The 15,378-nt window shown below is 44.1% G+C and overlaps 1 protein-coding gene across 1 annotated transcript; it reads right to left on the bottom strand.

Moving 5' to 3' along the window:
- Nucleotides 1-4,791: 4,791 nt before the first annotated feature.
- LOC139395692 (zinc finger protein 664-like) lies at nt 4,792-12,037 on the bottom strand. The gene is made up of 2 exons (XM_071143027.1): nt 11,983-12,037; nt 4,792-5,711 (listed from the first exon to the last, which is right to left on the bottom strand). Exons 1-2 carry the CDS (start codon nt 12,035-12,037, stop codon nt 4,792-4,794), a joined length of 975 nt encoding a protein of 324 aa, XP_070999128.1.
- Between the last annotated feature and the right edge of the window lie 3,341 nt (nt 12,038-15,378).

The following is a 15,378-nucleotide window of genomic DNA, read 5'->3' as shown; positions in this document are numbered from 1 at the left end:
AATGCTGCACTCTATTTGTCACATGCTCCCGAATACAACAGGTGTAGTTGACCTTACCGTGAAATGCTTACGGACAAGCCCCTAACCAACAATGTAGTTCAAGAAAAATATTGACTAAATAAACTACAGTTTAAAAAAAACAATCCAAAAGTAATACAAGAAAATGACATAACAATAAACGAGACTATTTTACAGGGGATACCGGTACCGAATCAATGTGCGGGGTTACAGGTTAGTCAAGGTCATTTGTACATGTAGGTAGGGGCAAAGTGACTATGCATAGATAATAAGCAGCGAGTAGCAGCAGTGTAAAAATAATGGAGGGGGGGGTCAATGTAAATAGTTTGGGAGGTCAATGTAAATAGTTCGGGAGGTCATTTGATTAATTGTTCAGCAGTCTTATGGCTTGGTGGTAGAAGCTGATCAGGAGCCTTATGGACATAGACTTGGCGCACCGGTACCACTTTCCGTGCGGTAGCAGAGAGAACAGTCTATGACTTGGGTGACAGGAGTCTTTGACAATTTTTTGGGGCCTTCCTCTGACACAGCCTAGTATAAACAGTACCAGTTACGGCAACGTATTCAACCTGTCAAATGTCAGTGAGGACACAGTGAGGACCTGTTCATAGGTCTTGCTCACATCGGCTACGGAAAGTGTGATCACACACTAGTCAGGAACAGCTGGTGCTCTCACGCATGCTTCAGTGTTGTCCCGCTCCTTGAAAGTGGCAGCGCTAGCCTTTAGCTCGGTGCGGATGTTACCTGCAATCCATGGCTTCTGGTTGGGACATGTATGTACAGTCACTGTGTACAGTCTGTGCTAGCAAAACAGTTCTGTAGCGTAGCATCTATGTCCTCTGACCCCTTACGTATTGAGCGAGTCACGGGTACTTCCTGCTTTAGTTTTAGCTTGTAAGCAGGAATAAACTCTTCCTGGGGTCCAAACACACCAAAGCATCCACATTACATATAAAACAAAAGATAAAACAGTGAACTATGTTTATACTGAATTAACTATTTTATTTTATTTCACCTTTATTTAACCAGGTAGGCTAGTTGAGAACACCTTTATTTAACCAGGTAGGCTAGTTGAAAACACCTTTATTTAACCAGGTAGGCTAGTGGAGAACATCTTTATTTAACCAGGTAGGCTAGTGGAGAACACCTTTATTTAACCAGGTAGACTAGTTGAGAACACCTTTATTTAACCAGGTAGGCTAGTGGAGAACACCTTTATTTAACCAGGTAGGCTAGTTGATAACACCTTTATTTAACCAGGTAGGCTAGTGGAGAACACCTTTATTTAACCAGGTAGGCAAGTTGAGAACACCTTTATTTAACCAGGTAGGCTAGTTGAGAACACCTTTATTTAACCAGGTAGGCTAGTGGAGAACACCTTTATTTAACCAGGTAGGCTAGTTGAGAACACCTTTATTTAACCAGGTAGGCTAGTTGAGAACAAGTTCTCACAACTGCGACCAGGCCAAGATAAAGCAAAGCAGTTGGACACAAACAACACAGAGTTACACATGGAGTAAAACAAACAATACAGTCAATAATACAGTGGAAAAATATGTCTATATACAATTTGAGCAAGTGAGGTGAGATAAGGGAGGTAAAGGCAAAAAAAGGCCATGGTGGCAAAGTAAATAGAATATAGCAAGTAAAACACTGGAATGGTTGATTTGCAGTAGGGAACTGGAAGGAGAGGCGGCCAAAGGAAGAATTGGTTTTGGGGGTGACCAGAGAGATATACCTGCTGGAGCGCGTGCTACAGGTGGGTGATGCTATGGTGACCAGCGAGCTGAGATAAGGGGGGACTTTACCTAGCAGGGTCTTGTAGATGACCAGGAGCCAGTATGAAGCGTGGGCCAGCCAACGAGAGCGTACAGGTCGCAGTGGTGGGTAGTATATGGGGCTTTGGTGACAAAATAGATGGCACTGTGATGGACTGCATCCAATTTAATGAGTAGAGTGTTGGAGGCTATTTTGTAAATGACATCGCCGAAGTCGAGTATTGGTAGGATGGTCAGTTTTACGAGGGTATGTTTGGCAGCATGAGTGAAGGATGCTTTGTTGTGAAATAGGAAGCCAATTCTAGATTTAACTTTGGATTGGATATGTTTGATGTGAGTCTGGAAGGAGAGTTACAGTCTAACCAGACACCTAGGTATTTGTAGTTGTCCACATATTCTAAGTCAGAGCCGTCCAGAGTAGTGATGTTGGACAGGCGGGCAGGTGCAGGCAGCGATCAGTTGAAGAGCATGCATTTAGTTTTACTTGTATTTAAGAGCAATTGGAGGCCACAGAAGGAGAGTTGAATGGCATTGAAGCTCACCTGGAGGGTCGTTAACACAGTGTCCAAAGAAGGGCCAGAAGTATACAGAATGGTGTCGTCTGCGTAGAGGTGGATCAGAGACTCACCAGCAGCAAGAGCGACATCATTGATGTATACAGAGAAGAGAGTCGGTCCAAGAATTGAACCCTGTGGCACCCCCATAGAGACTGCCAGAGGCCCGGACAACAGACCCTCCGATTTGACACACTGAACTCTATCAGAGAAGTAGTTGGTGAACCAGAGGCAATCATTTGAGAAACCAAGGCTGTCGAGTCTGCCGATGAGGATGTGGTGACAGAGTCGAAAGCCTTGGCCAGGTTGATGAATACGGCTGCACAGTATTGTTTCTTATCGATGGCAGTTAAGATATCGTTTAGGACCTTGACGTTGGCTGAGGTGCACCCATGACCAGCTCTGAAACCAGATTGCTTAGCGGAGAAGGTATGGTGGGATTTGAAATGGTCGGTAATCTGTTTGTTGACTTGGCTTTCGAAGACCTTAGAAAGGCAGGGTAGGATAGATATTAGTCTGTAGCAGTTTGGGTCAAGAGTTTCTCCCCCTTTGAAAAGGGGGATGACCGCAGCTGCTTTCCAATCTTTGGGAATCTCAGACGACACGAAAGAGAGGTTGAACAGGCTAGTAATAGGGGTGGCAACAATTTTGGCAGATCATTTTAGAGAGAAAGGGTCCAGATTGTCTAGCCCGGCTGATTTGTAGGGGTCCAGATTTTGCAGCTCTTTCAGAACATCAGCTGACTGGATTTGGGAGAAGGAGAAATGGGGAAGGCTTGGGCGAGTTGCTGTGGGGGGTGCAGTGCTGTTGACCGGGGTAGGGGTAGCCAGGTGGAAAGCATGGCCAGCCGTAGAAAAATGCTTTGTCACGGATGAATAGGAGTGGAAGGTAGAAGTCAGGTGCAGAGAGCAGAGAGTTCAAGAAAAATAGGCACTTTATTCCGGCACAAACGGTCATGCCCAAACACAGGGGGGAAAACACTGACCAACCCAAAACACAGGGCTGAAAACACTGACCAACCCAAAACACAGGGCTGAAAACACTGACCAACCCAAAACACGGTCCGGAGCACAAAACCACAGCCAACACTAAACGTGAACACAAAATAATCCTGCACAAACTAGATCCTAACAAGCTAAAAATAGGCTAGAAAATCAAGAAAACACAAATAGGAACAGGTGCAACTAATAAGACTAAACTAACAGAACAGGAAAAAGGGATCGGTGGCGGCTAGTAGGCCGGTGACGACGACCGCCGAGCCCCGCCCGAACAGGCAGGGGAGCCAACTTCGGCGGGAGTCGTGACAGTACCCCCTCCCCCCCTGACGCACGGCTCCCGCAGCGTGCCGCCACCGGCCCCGTGGGCAACCCGGGGGGGCGAGGTGCCGGTCGATCCGGGTGGAGGAGGTGGAAGTCCCTCAAAAGTGAAGGGTCCAAAATGTCCCCCACCGGTAACCAGCACCTCTCCTCCGGACCGTACCCCTCCCAGTCCACGAGGTACTGTAGGCCCCTCACCCGGCGTCTCGAGTTTCAGGCATTGGAGTGTTTCAGGCATTGGAGCTTAAAGGATCTTGGATAACTAAAACACTTACCGCAGACAGAGCAGGGTTTCTCTCCTGAATGCGTCCTGAAGTGATCCTTCAAGGTGGATGATTGAGTAAAACTCTTCCCACACACAGAGCAGGAGTGGGGTTTCTCTCCTGTGTGTAACTTATGGTGTCTTTTCAAGGCTGAAGCGAAAGCAAAGCTCTTGTCACAGTCGGGGCAGGCATAAGGTTTCTATCCAGTGTGTTAGCATAGGGCTACGTTTTCTCATGCTGTCAGCTGGTCGTGTTAGCATAGGGCTATGTTTTCTCATGCTGTCAGCTGGTCGTGTTAGCATAGGGCTACATTTTCTCATGCTATCAGCTGGTTGTGTTAGCATAGGGCTACGTTTTCTCATGCTATCAGCTGGTCGTGTTAGCATAGAGCTACGTTTTCTCATGCTATCAGCTGGTCGTGTTAGCATAGGGCTACGTTTTCTCATGCTGTCAGCTGGTTGTGTTAGCATAGGACTATGTTTTCTCATGCTATCAGCTGGTTGTGTTAGCATAGGTCTACGTTTTCTCATGCTGTCAGCTGGTCGTGTTAGCATAGGGCTACGTTTTCTCATGCTGTCAGCTGGTCGTGTTAGCATAGGGCTACGTATTCCTACAGAGAGAGCAGGGGTAAGGTTTCACCCTAGTGTGAACTATCTGGTGTCTTCTGAGAAGTGCAAAAGCTGAGAAACTCTTATTACACGGAGAGCTGTGGTGTGGTTTCTCTGCGGTGTGCTGTTGCATGTGTATCTTGAAAGTCCACGATTGGCTGAATTCCTTCCCACATTCTGAACAGCTGTACTGCGTGACACTAGTGTGGGATTGTTTGTGTCTTGCTAGAGAGCTAGGGTGAACAAAGCTCTGATTACAGGTGGTACACTGGTAAGGTTTCTTTATCACCATTGACAAAAACAACAATTTCCTCCTCCTCCTCTTTGACATTAATTGCCAGCTCCTGTTCCTCGTCTTCGATCTTGATATTCATAGTTTGACTGCCCGATGATGCCGTATCTCGAATTCCCAGTGTACACTGGTTGCTATGGTTACTGGCATGACTGCATTGATGTTTGCGAAGACCTTCGGTCGAAGCGAAACCCCTCCCGCAATCAGAGCACTCGTAAGGTTTCTCTCCAGTGTGCACAGTCTGATGCTGCCTGAGCCTCGACGGTGACTCGTATCTCTTCCCACACTGTGAGCATTGGTAAGGTTTTGGTGTGGGTGCTCCTGTATGGCGTCGTACGTGTCTCGATAGAGTTCCCTTACAGCCAAAGCTCATCTCGCAGTAGGAGCACTGGTGAGGTCTCTCCCCTGTGTGCTTTCTCATGTGCATCTTCAGTTCATATGCAGAGAAACATTCCTTTCCACAATCGGAGCACGGGTGCTTCTTTGTCACGTCTGGCTGTTTCTCTCCAGGGTGGGTCATCTGATGTCTTTCCAGGTGGGGCTTCAGTGTGAATCGCTTCCCGCACACAGAGCACTGGTAAGGCTTCTCTCCTGTATGTGTTCGGCAGTGTCTCTTCAGTTTGGAGGGGTGAACAAAGTCTTTTCCACATACTGGACAGACGGAAGACTCCTTAGCAGGTTTTGTGTGTGTTCTTAGGTGTCTGTTGATATTGGAAGGGTGAGCGATTTCTATTTCACATTGGGGGCATCGCCATGGCTTCTTAGCCGTAGGATTCTCCTGGTGTTGTTCTGCTGATGCCTCTTCACTAGAGCTGGAGTTAGGATTCTCCTGGTGTTGTTCTGCTGATGCCTCTTCACTAGAGCTGGAGTTAGGATTCTCTCCTGTTACAATAGGACAAGAAAAGTTCAATGACAAATTATGGATGCACGATTTAATCGGTGAACATATCGGAATCGGCCGACATTAGCTAAAAACGCCAACTAGTTTAACGCCAACGTGCTGGCATGCATACCTATATAATGTAAAATTTTGCGCAACACGTGCAACACAGCTTTCCTAACCTGGCCCACAATGTCTGCTGTGTGGATCGAGCAGTCAACAAGTCCAGCAGTCATTTGAAAGAGTAAGACAATTTCAGCGAGACAACTCAAAAGGCGAAATCCATTCACGCCAAGATAATGGGATTCATTGCCCTTGACAATCAACCGTTCTCTGTCGTGGATGATGTTGGCTTTCGCCGACTGGTCGAGCACCGGTACACATGTTGCCCTACCGGAGTTACACAGTAGTAGCGTCACTGCTATTAGCTTCACGACATACTATGGCCGTTTGGGTCTTTGTGTGCCAAAAAAGACACATGTCAAATAACACAGTTCTATTATAGAATGTTATGTGGTCTGAATTTGCACGTGCAAGCCAAGGGCCACCAATACTATCAGTAGCACTGTCAAAACTGTACAAAAAAAGTCTGCAAACAAGCAAACACCGGCCACGAGCGATGTGTTTACAATACTGCATTGGTAATAAAGCATTATTTGTTCGACCGCAACTTCTGGGGTAGCTAGCTTTAGCTTTAGTTTGGTATCTAGCGTTTAGCTTGGTATCTAGCTAGCACCAATACAACCATCTTGAAAACAATGACCAGTTGAAACTGCAGTCATTTTCATTATTCTTAGCATTATTCTTGTGAGTAAGTATTAGCTAGGAGGCCACTTGTTTTTCACCTATTGAAATTGAACTTAAGTTCATGAAAATAAATAGCTAGCCAGCTACTTAACTTTGTTGCCCAAAGCTAACGTTATAAACAGGCTAACTGCAAAGTCCACTATTGTAGCTAATCCTAAATTGTAGCTAGCTTCACATAGATGGGTCCGACCATTAATCAAATAAGAACTGTCTTATAAATTAGGGTTATTTTAGATGATGACACCTCGCTATTTAGTTAGCTAGCTAACTATAGCTACTGAAACAGATTGTCGTTTTGCTATGTTTTTGGGGAAGAACATTATTTGCATCCATGAGCTAGCTAGCTTTTTTTATGACCAGCACTGTAGGTGCGTGAGACAACTTTACCAGCATCATAGCATACGTATCGATGAACCGTTGTGACATATGAAGTACGAGTGATTGTGTAATCAATGTGTAATAACTATGTAAAAAAAAAATTATGAATGCATTAAATTATTATGTGGCGTGCAGTCATATTCAGGTCCTGATTGGTCAACAAGCTTATTTGACACGTCTAATAGTGTTATATGACACACAAAGACCCAAACGGCGTTCCATAGCATGAGAAATCCTGGTTGAGAATGAAACGATGAAACAGCACAGCAAGTAAGTGAAAGAAATAGGTTTTGATTATGTTTCACTGGTAATGCGGACACGCGTCAATGCCAACTAAATAACTTTTTGGTGTGTGTGTGTGTGTGTGTGTGTGTGTGTGTGTGTAACCTTTATTTAACTAGGCAAGGTCGGTTAAGAACAAATTCTTATTTACAATGACAGTCTACCCCGGCCAAGCCTGGATGACACTGGGCCAATTGTGCGCCGCCCTATGAGACTCCCAATCACGGCCGGATGTGATACAGCCTAGATTCGAATCAGGGACCGTAGTGACGCCTCTTGTACTGAGATGCAGTGCCTTATACCTCTGTGTCCTTGTGTGTGTGTTAACTATTTAATTGTACTAGAATGATTAAAAGAACGCAAAAAAATGTAATATCGGTTTCGTTTTTTTTGGCAAGGAAAATATTAGATATAGGTATCGGCCAAAAATGTCATATCGGTGCATCACTACGACAAATACATGATTCTATTCTATTATTTGTAATTGTCCTCGGTTTTTATTCTGCAAACGAGTGAATGAAACTGCTATATATGGCAGTGTTTCCACTATATTCATTTAAAAGTGTCTCGGCAGAAATATTCGTATGCTGCAGAATTGTTTCCGCCACTCCAAAATATATGATAATTATTATAATTAAAATGTTTTACAAATATTTTTGCCAATTACGCCATTTTCTTCTTCCCCGGGGTCAGATGAAGTCGTGGATAGCATTTTTATGTCTCTGCGTGCAATGAAACTTCCCTCAAACTGCAGAAACATACAAATGGTGTCCATGAGTTCATCTGACTCTGGGGAAGTAGAAAAAGCCCAAAATCTTGCACTTTCCCTTTAAGATCAGAGTGAAACGTTACAATGTATATTTGAACAGTGGTAGGAATGAGAGCCACGAGGGCACAGCCACTGCCTGCTCCTCTTCATCTCCCTACAGCGCAGTGGAGCAGCAACTGTTCTATTACAGATGGTGTCAACATTATTACATTTATCATGCATTTTGGAATAGAATGCCCTTTTAAAAAGAGTCCCCAGAAATGACCTTCTCCTCACAGTCGTTCTACAAAACAACCCCCCCCCCCACCGCCGCTGCTGAAAAGAATCCTGGGGGAAACACTGTATGGAGCAGAACTATATAATCCCATTGATATTATTAATTCAGTATCTATAGTAATACTTACCAGTATTATCCACATCCCAGTCTTCCTCCTCCTCCTTGACTACAATGTTAAATCTGGGTATTTCACTGCAGTTGTCGATGTCTCTATGGTTAGAGTCAGGAACCAGTGACTCTGGAGGGTTGGGTTCAGTGGAGCAGGAGAGAGGGGGGTTGGATGGGTCGGCAGAATCCTAAAATAAAGAATGACTTGTTATAAAATGGCGACATTCCTCATCAGCTACCACTTGCGTGTATCAGAGTTCCAAAACGTGTACGCACCGCAGTGTTCTAGAACTTTGGCTTTAATACTTTTTGAATTGCGTACCATTGTGTTGAAATTGTGGGAAGGTGTGCGTTCGGGCTGTGTCCCCTCCTCCCCCCGCCCCGCTGTGCGTCAGAGCCGCGTAGCTGTGTCACAATGGGATGTCGCGCCGCAGCGTCTGTGGAATACGATTTAAGCTTAAAGGCGTCTGCCTACATAGGTTCGTTTTGCTCCAAGCAGAAATCAGCGAAGAGAATGTCTCTGTTCACAAACTCCATAAAGACCTTTAATTGAAAAACTAGAGAAAGGCAAAATTACTTTGTCCCTCTTGAGCTACTGTAGCAACTACACAGCCAGAAACACTTCATCAAAATAGCCAGAATTAATCTAAGATAAATCAAGAAATCTGTAATTAATTTAGACGTCTTTACCGAGGAGGTGCAGTATTTCTAAAGTGGAAAAATGAGCATGAAAACTATAGTCGTCGTTGAATGACAACAAACACTTAATTGAAGAATACCGTTCCCACTCCGACAAGGAGAAAGGACAATGAGCCAGGATGCATAAATGTGCAGGGGTAAAGTACTTAAGTTAAAATACTTTAAAGTACTACATAAGTTTTTTTTGTATCTGTACTTTACTATTTATATTTTTATAAACTTTTACTCCACTACATTCCCGAAAGAAAATCATGTACTTTTTACTCCATACATTTTCCCTGACACCCAAAAGTACTTGTTACATTTCGAATGCTTAGCAGGACAGGGAAAATGGTTCAATTCATGCACTTTCCAATTCATCCCTGGTCAACTCTACTGCCTTTGATCTGGTGGAGTCACTAAACAGAGAACATCCCTGGTCATCCCTAATGCCTTTGATCTGGTGGAGTCACTAAACAGAGAACATCCCTGGTCATCCCTAATGCCTTTGATCTGGTGGAGTCACTAAACAGAGAACATCCCTGGTCATCCCTACTGCCTTTGATCTGGTGGAGTCACTAAACACAAATGCTTAATTTGTAAATGATGTCTGAGTGTTGGAGTGTGCCCCTGGCTATCCGTAAAAATAAAATAAAAATCAAGAAAAATCATGCCATTTGGTTTGCTTAATATAAACAATGTGAAATTATTTTTACTTTCACTTTTGATACTTAAGTATATTTTAGAAATTACACTTAGTTTTGATACTTTAAGTATATTTAAAACCAAATACTTGCTGGGTGACTTTCACTTTTACTTGAGTCATTTTCTATTAAGGTATCTTTACTTTTACTCAACTATGACAATTGGTTACTTTTTTGCAACACTGTAAGTGTGAAGCATCCGGTTGGCGTTTCCACACTACCAAATATGGTGATGAGAGGAAACCCAGTGGCCGGCTGGGGGAGAAGATGGAGTGAGATGGATTTTGGCTGAAATTCTGCAAATTTTCTCATCGATTAAGCATTTGATCTCCATTCAGTATTCTGTTTCCAAAACTAGAATCTGTAACAGAGTGGACTGCGTTTAGTAGACTTTACCCTTTGCAAAGTAAAAAAAAAAATCGTGTTGTTTAGAAGGGCGTATTGAGAACACACACACTTAAGAGTAGACATTCCCTAATGCAAATATGCAAATAAATGCTAGGCTCTCACTAGCTCCTGTTTGGCTCTGCCCACTTCCTTGCTTGATACACTTTTTCCCATCGGAAACGACAGGCTCTGGTCGATCTTGGGTTAGTTAAAAAATATATATTTGGTAATACTGTTGACCAATCACCGACGAAGGGGCGTAGACTTCAGCTACCAAATTTCAACTTGCCTCAAGAAAATAAAACGTGTGCTCGAACGTCACAAATGTTCGTCATAATACATGTGCGCACTGTTTCGACGGAAAGCATGCGACAGGCTTTAGGCAACGCCATCCAGACTGGTTTAGCATTACCCACCTAACATTAGCTACAGTCATTCCATAGAGATAGAGGACACAACATTGTATATGTTCTATTATGGAATCTCTGAGAGCATGGGCAGCGCCATTGAGGCAATCTCCATTTTGAAGTAGTCAATTTTCTTCTTCTACTCCTTCTATGAGTTGGTAAACAAACTGAAAGGGTGCGTACGGCCACCTGGAGGGTGTTATTTAAACAGATATAAAGCCAAGGCTGGCAATTGACTGTCACCTGCAGTTTTGGAACGTTTTCTCACAAATATAATTAATTGGCTGATCCCTCCTGATGACCTGGATGGAATTTTGAGATCCTTCCTTAACCCACCGGAAGTCCCACCCAGTTGATTACTTCAAAATGGTGAACGTCCTCAATGGTACTAGTCCTCCATCTGTCTCTATGAGTCTTTCTCACCTCATCCATCATGAATTCTTCTATAGCTTCCTAGGAATTATGTAGTTAGAGCACTGAATTATAGCAGATTATTCTGACATCACCGTTTTCATTCCACTGACCGTTCACCACGAGTTCACATTAGCTAGATAGCTGATTGCTTTCTATCCAGAACTATTTGAAAACTAGCTAAATCAGTAAGCTAGGCTTTAGCTAACCAGCTAACTTACTTTACTAGACCCGATAACAAAACGATATGGAATTGTGGTTGGTAAACATCGTTGGTTCCACGTTTATAGTCCTTGTTTGGCAATATCAAAACCTACGTTAAACCGTATCAAATGACACATTTCACACACTTGCAAAATAACCCCGCTAGCTAACTATCGACGTTAGTATGTTTCTTCTTCCGGGTTAGATTCCTCGGCGTTAGCGCCACCACCTGTTCTGGAGTCCAAACAGCAAAAATATGAATGGGACTTTGTCTCCAGTACAGTAGTGTACATACAGCACAGTATGATATAAACAGGGTTGGGTAAATTACTTTCTAAATGTAATCTGTTACAATCTGTTACCGGTCCAAAATGGTACTCAGTAGGATTACCCGAACTCAGTAATGTTATCTGATTACTTCCCCTTAAGAGGCATAGATGGGTTGGTTGTTTAGCAACAAAACCAACGCATGCGCAACTATGGGGAAACAGAGTTGGCTGATGCTGCGTTCACATGCTAGTCAGAAACAAGGAGGACATTTCCGACTTGCTGATTCGTTGAATACAGCAGGTGTACAAGTTAGCAAGTCGAACATTTCATAGTTTCGACTAGCACTTGCACTTAGCATTAGACTGTTGACAACATGTATACTATATTTAATCTCCAAATGTTTATTGAAAACAAATACATTTGCACAATAAGCACTTGTCTCACATACATCGTTATGGTTGTTGGTTAGCTTGCTAGTGAATTTTTTGCCATATTAGCATAAACATGACATCCGTCAAAACAAGACATCAATACAATGAGCACTACCTACGATTCCCCACATGGAAACTGATTTTATTCATTTAGTGACACCTCTAGCATTGCGATGCAGTGCCTTAGACCGCTGCACCACACGGGAGGTCCCCATGGCAACCTCTTGTCACCGAGGGGGTTTGTTTATCTCGCCCGGGTTACACCGGTGGGAGGAGTTGGTACCAGGTTGTAAGTGATTGCATTAGTCGTGGAAGCGGGCTGCCTCCCCGGCATGAACCAGGTGGGAAGTGATTGCATTAGTCGTGGAAGCGGGCTGCCTCCCCGGCATGAACCAGGTGGGAAGTGATTGCATTAGTCGTGGAAGCGGGCTGCCTCCCCGGCATGAACCAGGTGGGAAGTGATTGCATTAGTCGTGGAAGCGGGCTGCCTCCCCGGCATGAACCAGGTGGGAAGTGATTGCATTAGTCGTGGAAGCGGGCTGCCTCCCCGGCATGAACCAGATGGGAAGTGATTGCATTAGTCGTGGAAGCGGGCTGCCTCCCCGGCATGAACCAGGTGGGAAGTGATTGCATTAGTCGTGGAAGCGGGCTGCCTCCCCGGCATGAACCAGGTGGGAAGTGATTGCATTAGTCGTGGAAGCGGGCTGCCTCCCCGGCATGAACCAGGTGGGAAGTGATTGCATTAGTCGTGGAAGCGGGCTGCCTCCCCGGCATAAGCCAGGTGCTCTGGCTGACATGAAGACGCCTACTTCCTTAATAGAGTAACACGTTAATTAGTCATTACTGATTAAAACAGACACTCTTCACTTCTTGAGCTCAGCAGCTTCATAGATTATATAAAATAAAATGGAGATTGTTTTTAAAAAAAATCATTGCAATGATTTATTTAATCATTACACGACTACTGTGCGCAGGTACTGTTGTAATCAGGTGGTGATATTCCACACAGACACCGAGACCCGCCTGCGAGAACTTCAGAAGAAAACATTTAAGTGCTCATGAATGAAAGACAATTCAACAGAGTAATATGACAATAATAACAATGAAAGTTATTCAAATAGTATATTTAGTGTAAACCAGACAAGCGTCCCGACTCAACGGATGGTCATAAAAAAAAAAGGCGTTGATCACAAATCTTCATAGTAAAATAACACTTGCTTGGCTTATCACCCGCTCCCAGAACCTGAACGTAAAAGGACCAGTGCGCCTCTATGTGGCCTCCCACTGATGATGACATCACAGCCTGAACCTCGGTGTTTGGCCCTCCTCAGTCAGAATTAGCATACAAATCATTTCGATCATGTTTTTGGTTTTGTTGTGCGGACCCTCTACAAATGAAACTCTCAAGGCAAACAGCGCCTAGTTAGCATCCATCTGTCGTAACTGTGGTGGGGATCGGAGAAGAGGAACACACAGAAATAACGGTACCTCCCTGTATATAGTCTCCACATTGACTCTGTACCGGTACCTCCCTGTATATAGCCTCCACATTGACTCTGTACCGGTACCCCCCTGTATATAGCCCCGCTATTGACTCTGTAACGGTACCCCCTTGTATATAGCCTCCACATTGACTCTGTACCGGTACCTCCCTGTATATAGCCCCGCTATTGACTCTGTAACGGTACCCCCCTGTATATAGCCCCGCTATTGTTATTTTACTGCTGCTGCTCTTTAATTATTTGTTATTTTTACTTTTTAATTTTTTTTTTAGGTATTTTCTTAACTTCATTGTTGATTAAGGGCTTGTCAGTCAGCATTTCACTGTAAGATCCTGTTGTATTCAGCATTTCACTGTAAGATCCTGTTGTATTCAGCATTTCACTGTAAGATCCTGTTGTATTCAGCATTTCACTGTAAGATCCTGTTGTATTCAGCATTTCACTGTAAGATCCTGTTGTATTCGGAGCGTGTGCCCAATACAATTTGATTTGATGCTAGCAAGCACATGAATTCCCACTACTTTTAACAGTCGAGACAAAAGTAGTGAGATTAACCACAGAGATAATATATCTGTCTGGTTTCCCGGATATAGATTAAGCCTGGTCCAAAGGCTGTCTATATTAAAATGATATAGATTAAGCCTGGTCCAAAGGCTGTCTGTATGGTCTAAAGGCTGTCTATATGAAGATGATATAGATTAAGCCTGGTCCAAAGGTCGTCTATATGAAGATGATATAGATTAAGCCTGGTCTAAAGGTCGTCTATATGAAGATGATATAGATTAAGCCTGGTCTAAAAAGGTCGTCTATATGAAGATGATATAGATTAAGCCTGGTCCAAAGGCTGTCTGTATGGTCTAAAGGCTGTCTATATGAAGATGATATAGATTAAGCCTGGTCCAAAGGTCGTCTATATGAAGATGATATAGATTAAGCCTGGTCTAAAGGTCGTCTATATGAAGATGATATAGATTAAGCCTGGTCTAAAAAGGTCGTCTATATGAAGATGATATAGATTAAGCCTGGTCTAAAAAGGTCGTCTATATGAAGATGATATAGATTAAGCCTAGTCTAAAGGCTGTCTGGATGAAGCATCTTAAAGTAGGAGTGCTGATTGATGGTCAGCTTCCCCCTTTTTAGATCCCAATAAATAAGGCTACATGGACAGGGGGACCTGATCCTAGATCAGCTCTCCTACTCTGAAACACATGATACATAACGGCCCCATGGAGCAACAATCGGTTTCTCTATTGAACATGCTATTTAAATGCAGAACTAGTCTTAAATCGGTGTCCGGGAAACTGGCCTTACATGTTGTCAGCAACGTAGCGGGGGTTAAAGGCGCCGTCTGCAGTTCAAACTGGCCTTACATGTTGTCAGCAACGTAGCGGGGGTTAAAGGAGCAGTCTGCAGTTCAAACTGGCCTTACATGTTGTCAGCAACGTAGCGGGGGTTAAAGGCGCCATCTGCAGTTCAAACTGGCCTTAAATGTTGTCAGCAACGTAGCGGGGGTTAAAGGCGCCATCTGCAGTTCAAACTGGCCTTAAATGTTGTCAGCAACGTAGCGGGGGTTAAAGGCGCCGTCTGCAGTTCAAACTAGAGGTCGGCCGGTTAATTAGGGCCCATTTCAAGTTTTCATAACAAATCGATAATCAGCATTCTGGTTATGGCCATGATTGCATTAAATTACACGAGGAGCCTGAGTGGCAGGCCGACCACCTGGTACGCGAGGGCAGCAAGGAGCCTGAGTGGCAGGCCGACCACCTGGTACGCGAGGGCAGCAAGGAGCCTGAGTGGCAGGCCGACCACCTGGTACGCGAGGGCAGCAAGGAGCCTGAGTGGCAGGCCGACCACCTGGTACGCGAGGGCAGCAAGGAGCCTGAGTGGCAGGCCGACCACCTGGTACGCGAGGGCAGCAAGGAGCCAAGGTAAGGTGCTAGCTAGCATTAAACGTATCATATTAAAATCAATCAATCTTCACATAATCACTAGTTAACTACACACGGTTGATGATATTACTAGGTTAACTAGCTTGTCCTGCGTTGCCTGTTAAT

The sequence above is a fragment of the Oncorhynchus clarkii genome, unplaced genomic scaffold (genome assembly GCF_045791955.1).
Source record: "Oncorhynchus clarkii lewisi isolate Uvic-CL-2024 unplaced genomic scaffold, UVic_Ocla_1.0 unplaced_contig_12496_pilon_pilon, whole genome shotgun sequence".
Classification (NCBI taxonomy): Eukaryota; Metazoa; Chordata; class Actinopteri; order Salmoniformes; family Salmonidae; genus Oncorhynchus; species Oncorhynchus clarkii.
Note: the sequence above shows the minus strand (reverse complement) of the source record. Positions and strands in the feature narration are given on the sequence as shown.

Excerpts from the sequence above, each read along its gene's own strand:
- LOC139395692 (XM_071143027.1), bottom strand. The coding sequence starts at position 12,037 with ATGGGGACCTCCCGTGTGGTGCAGCGGTCTAAGGCACTGCATCGCAAT. Across the intron at positions 5,712-11,982 it reads ACTGCATCGCAATGCTAGAG|GAGAGAATCCTAACTCCAGC; the intron begins GTGTCACTAAAT and ends CTATTGTAACAG.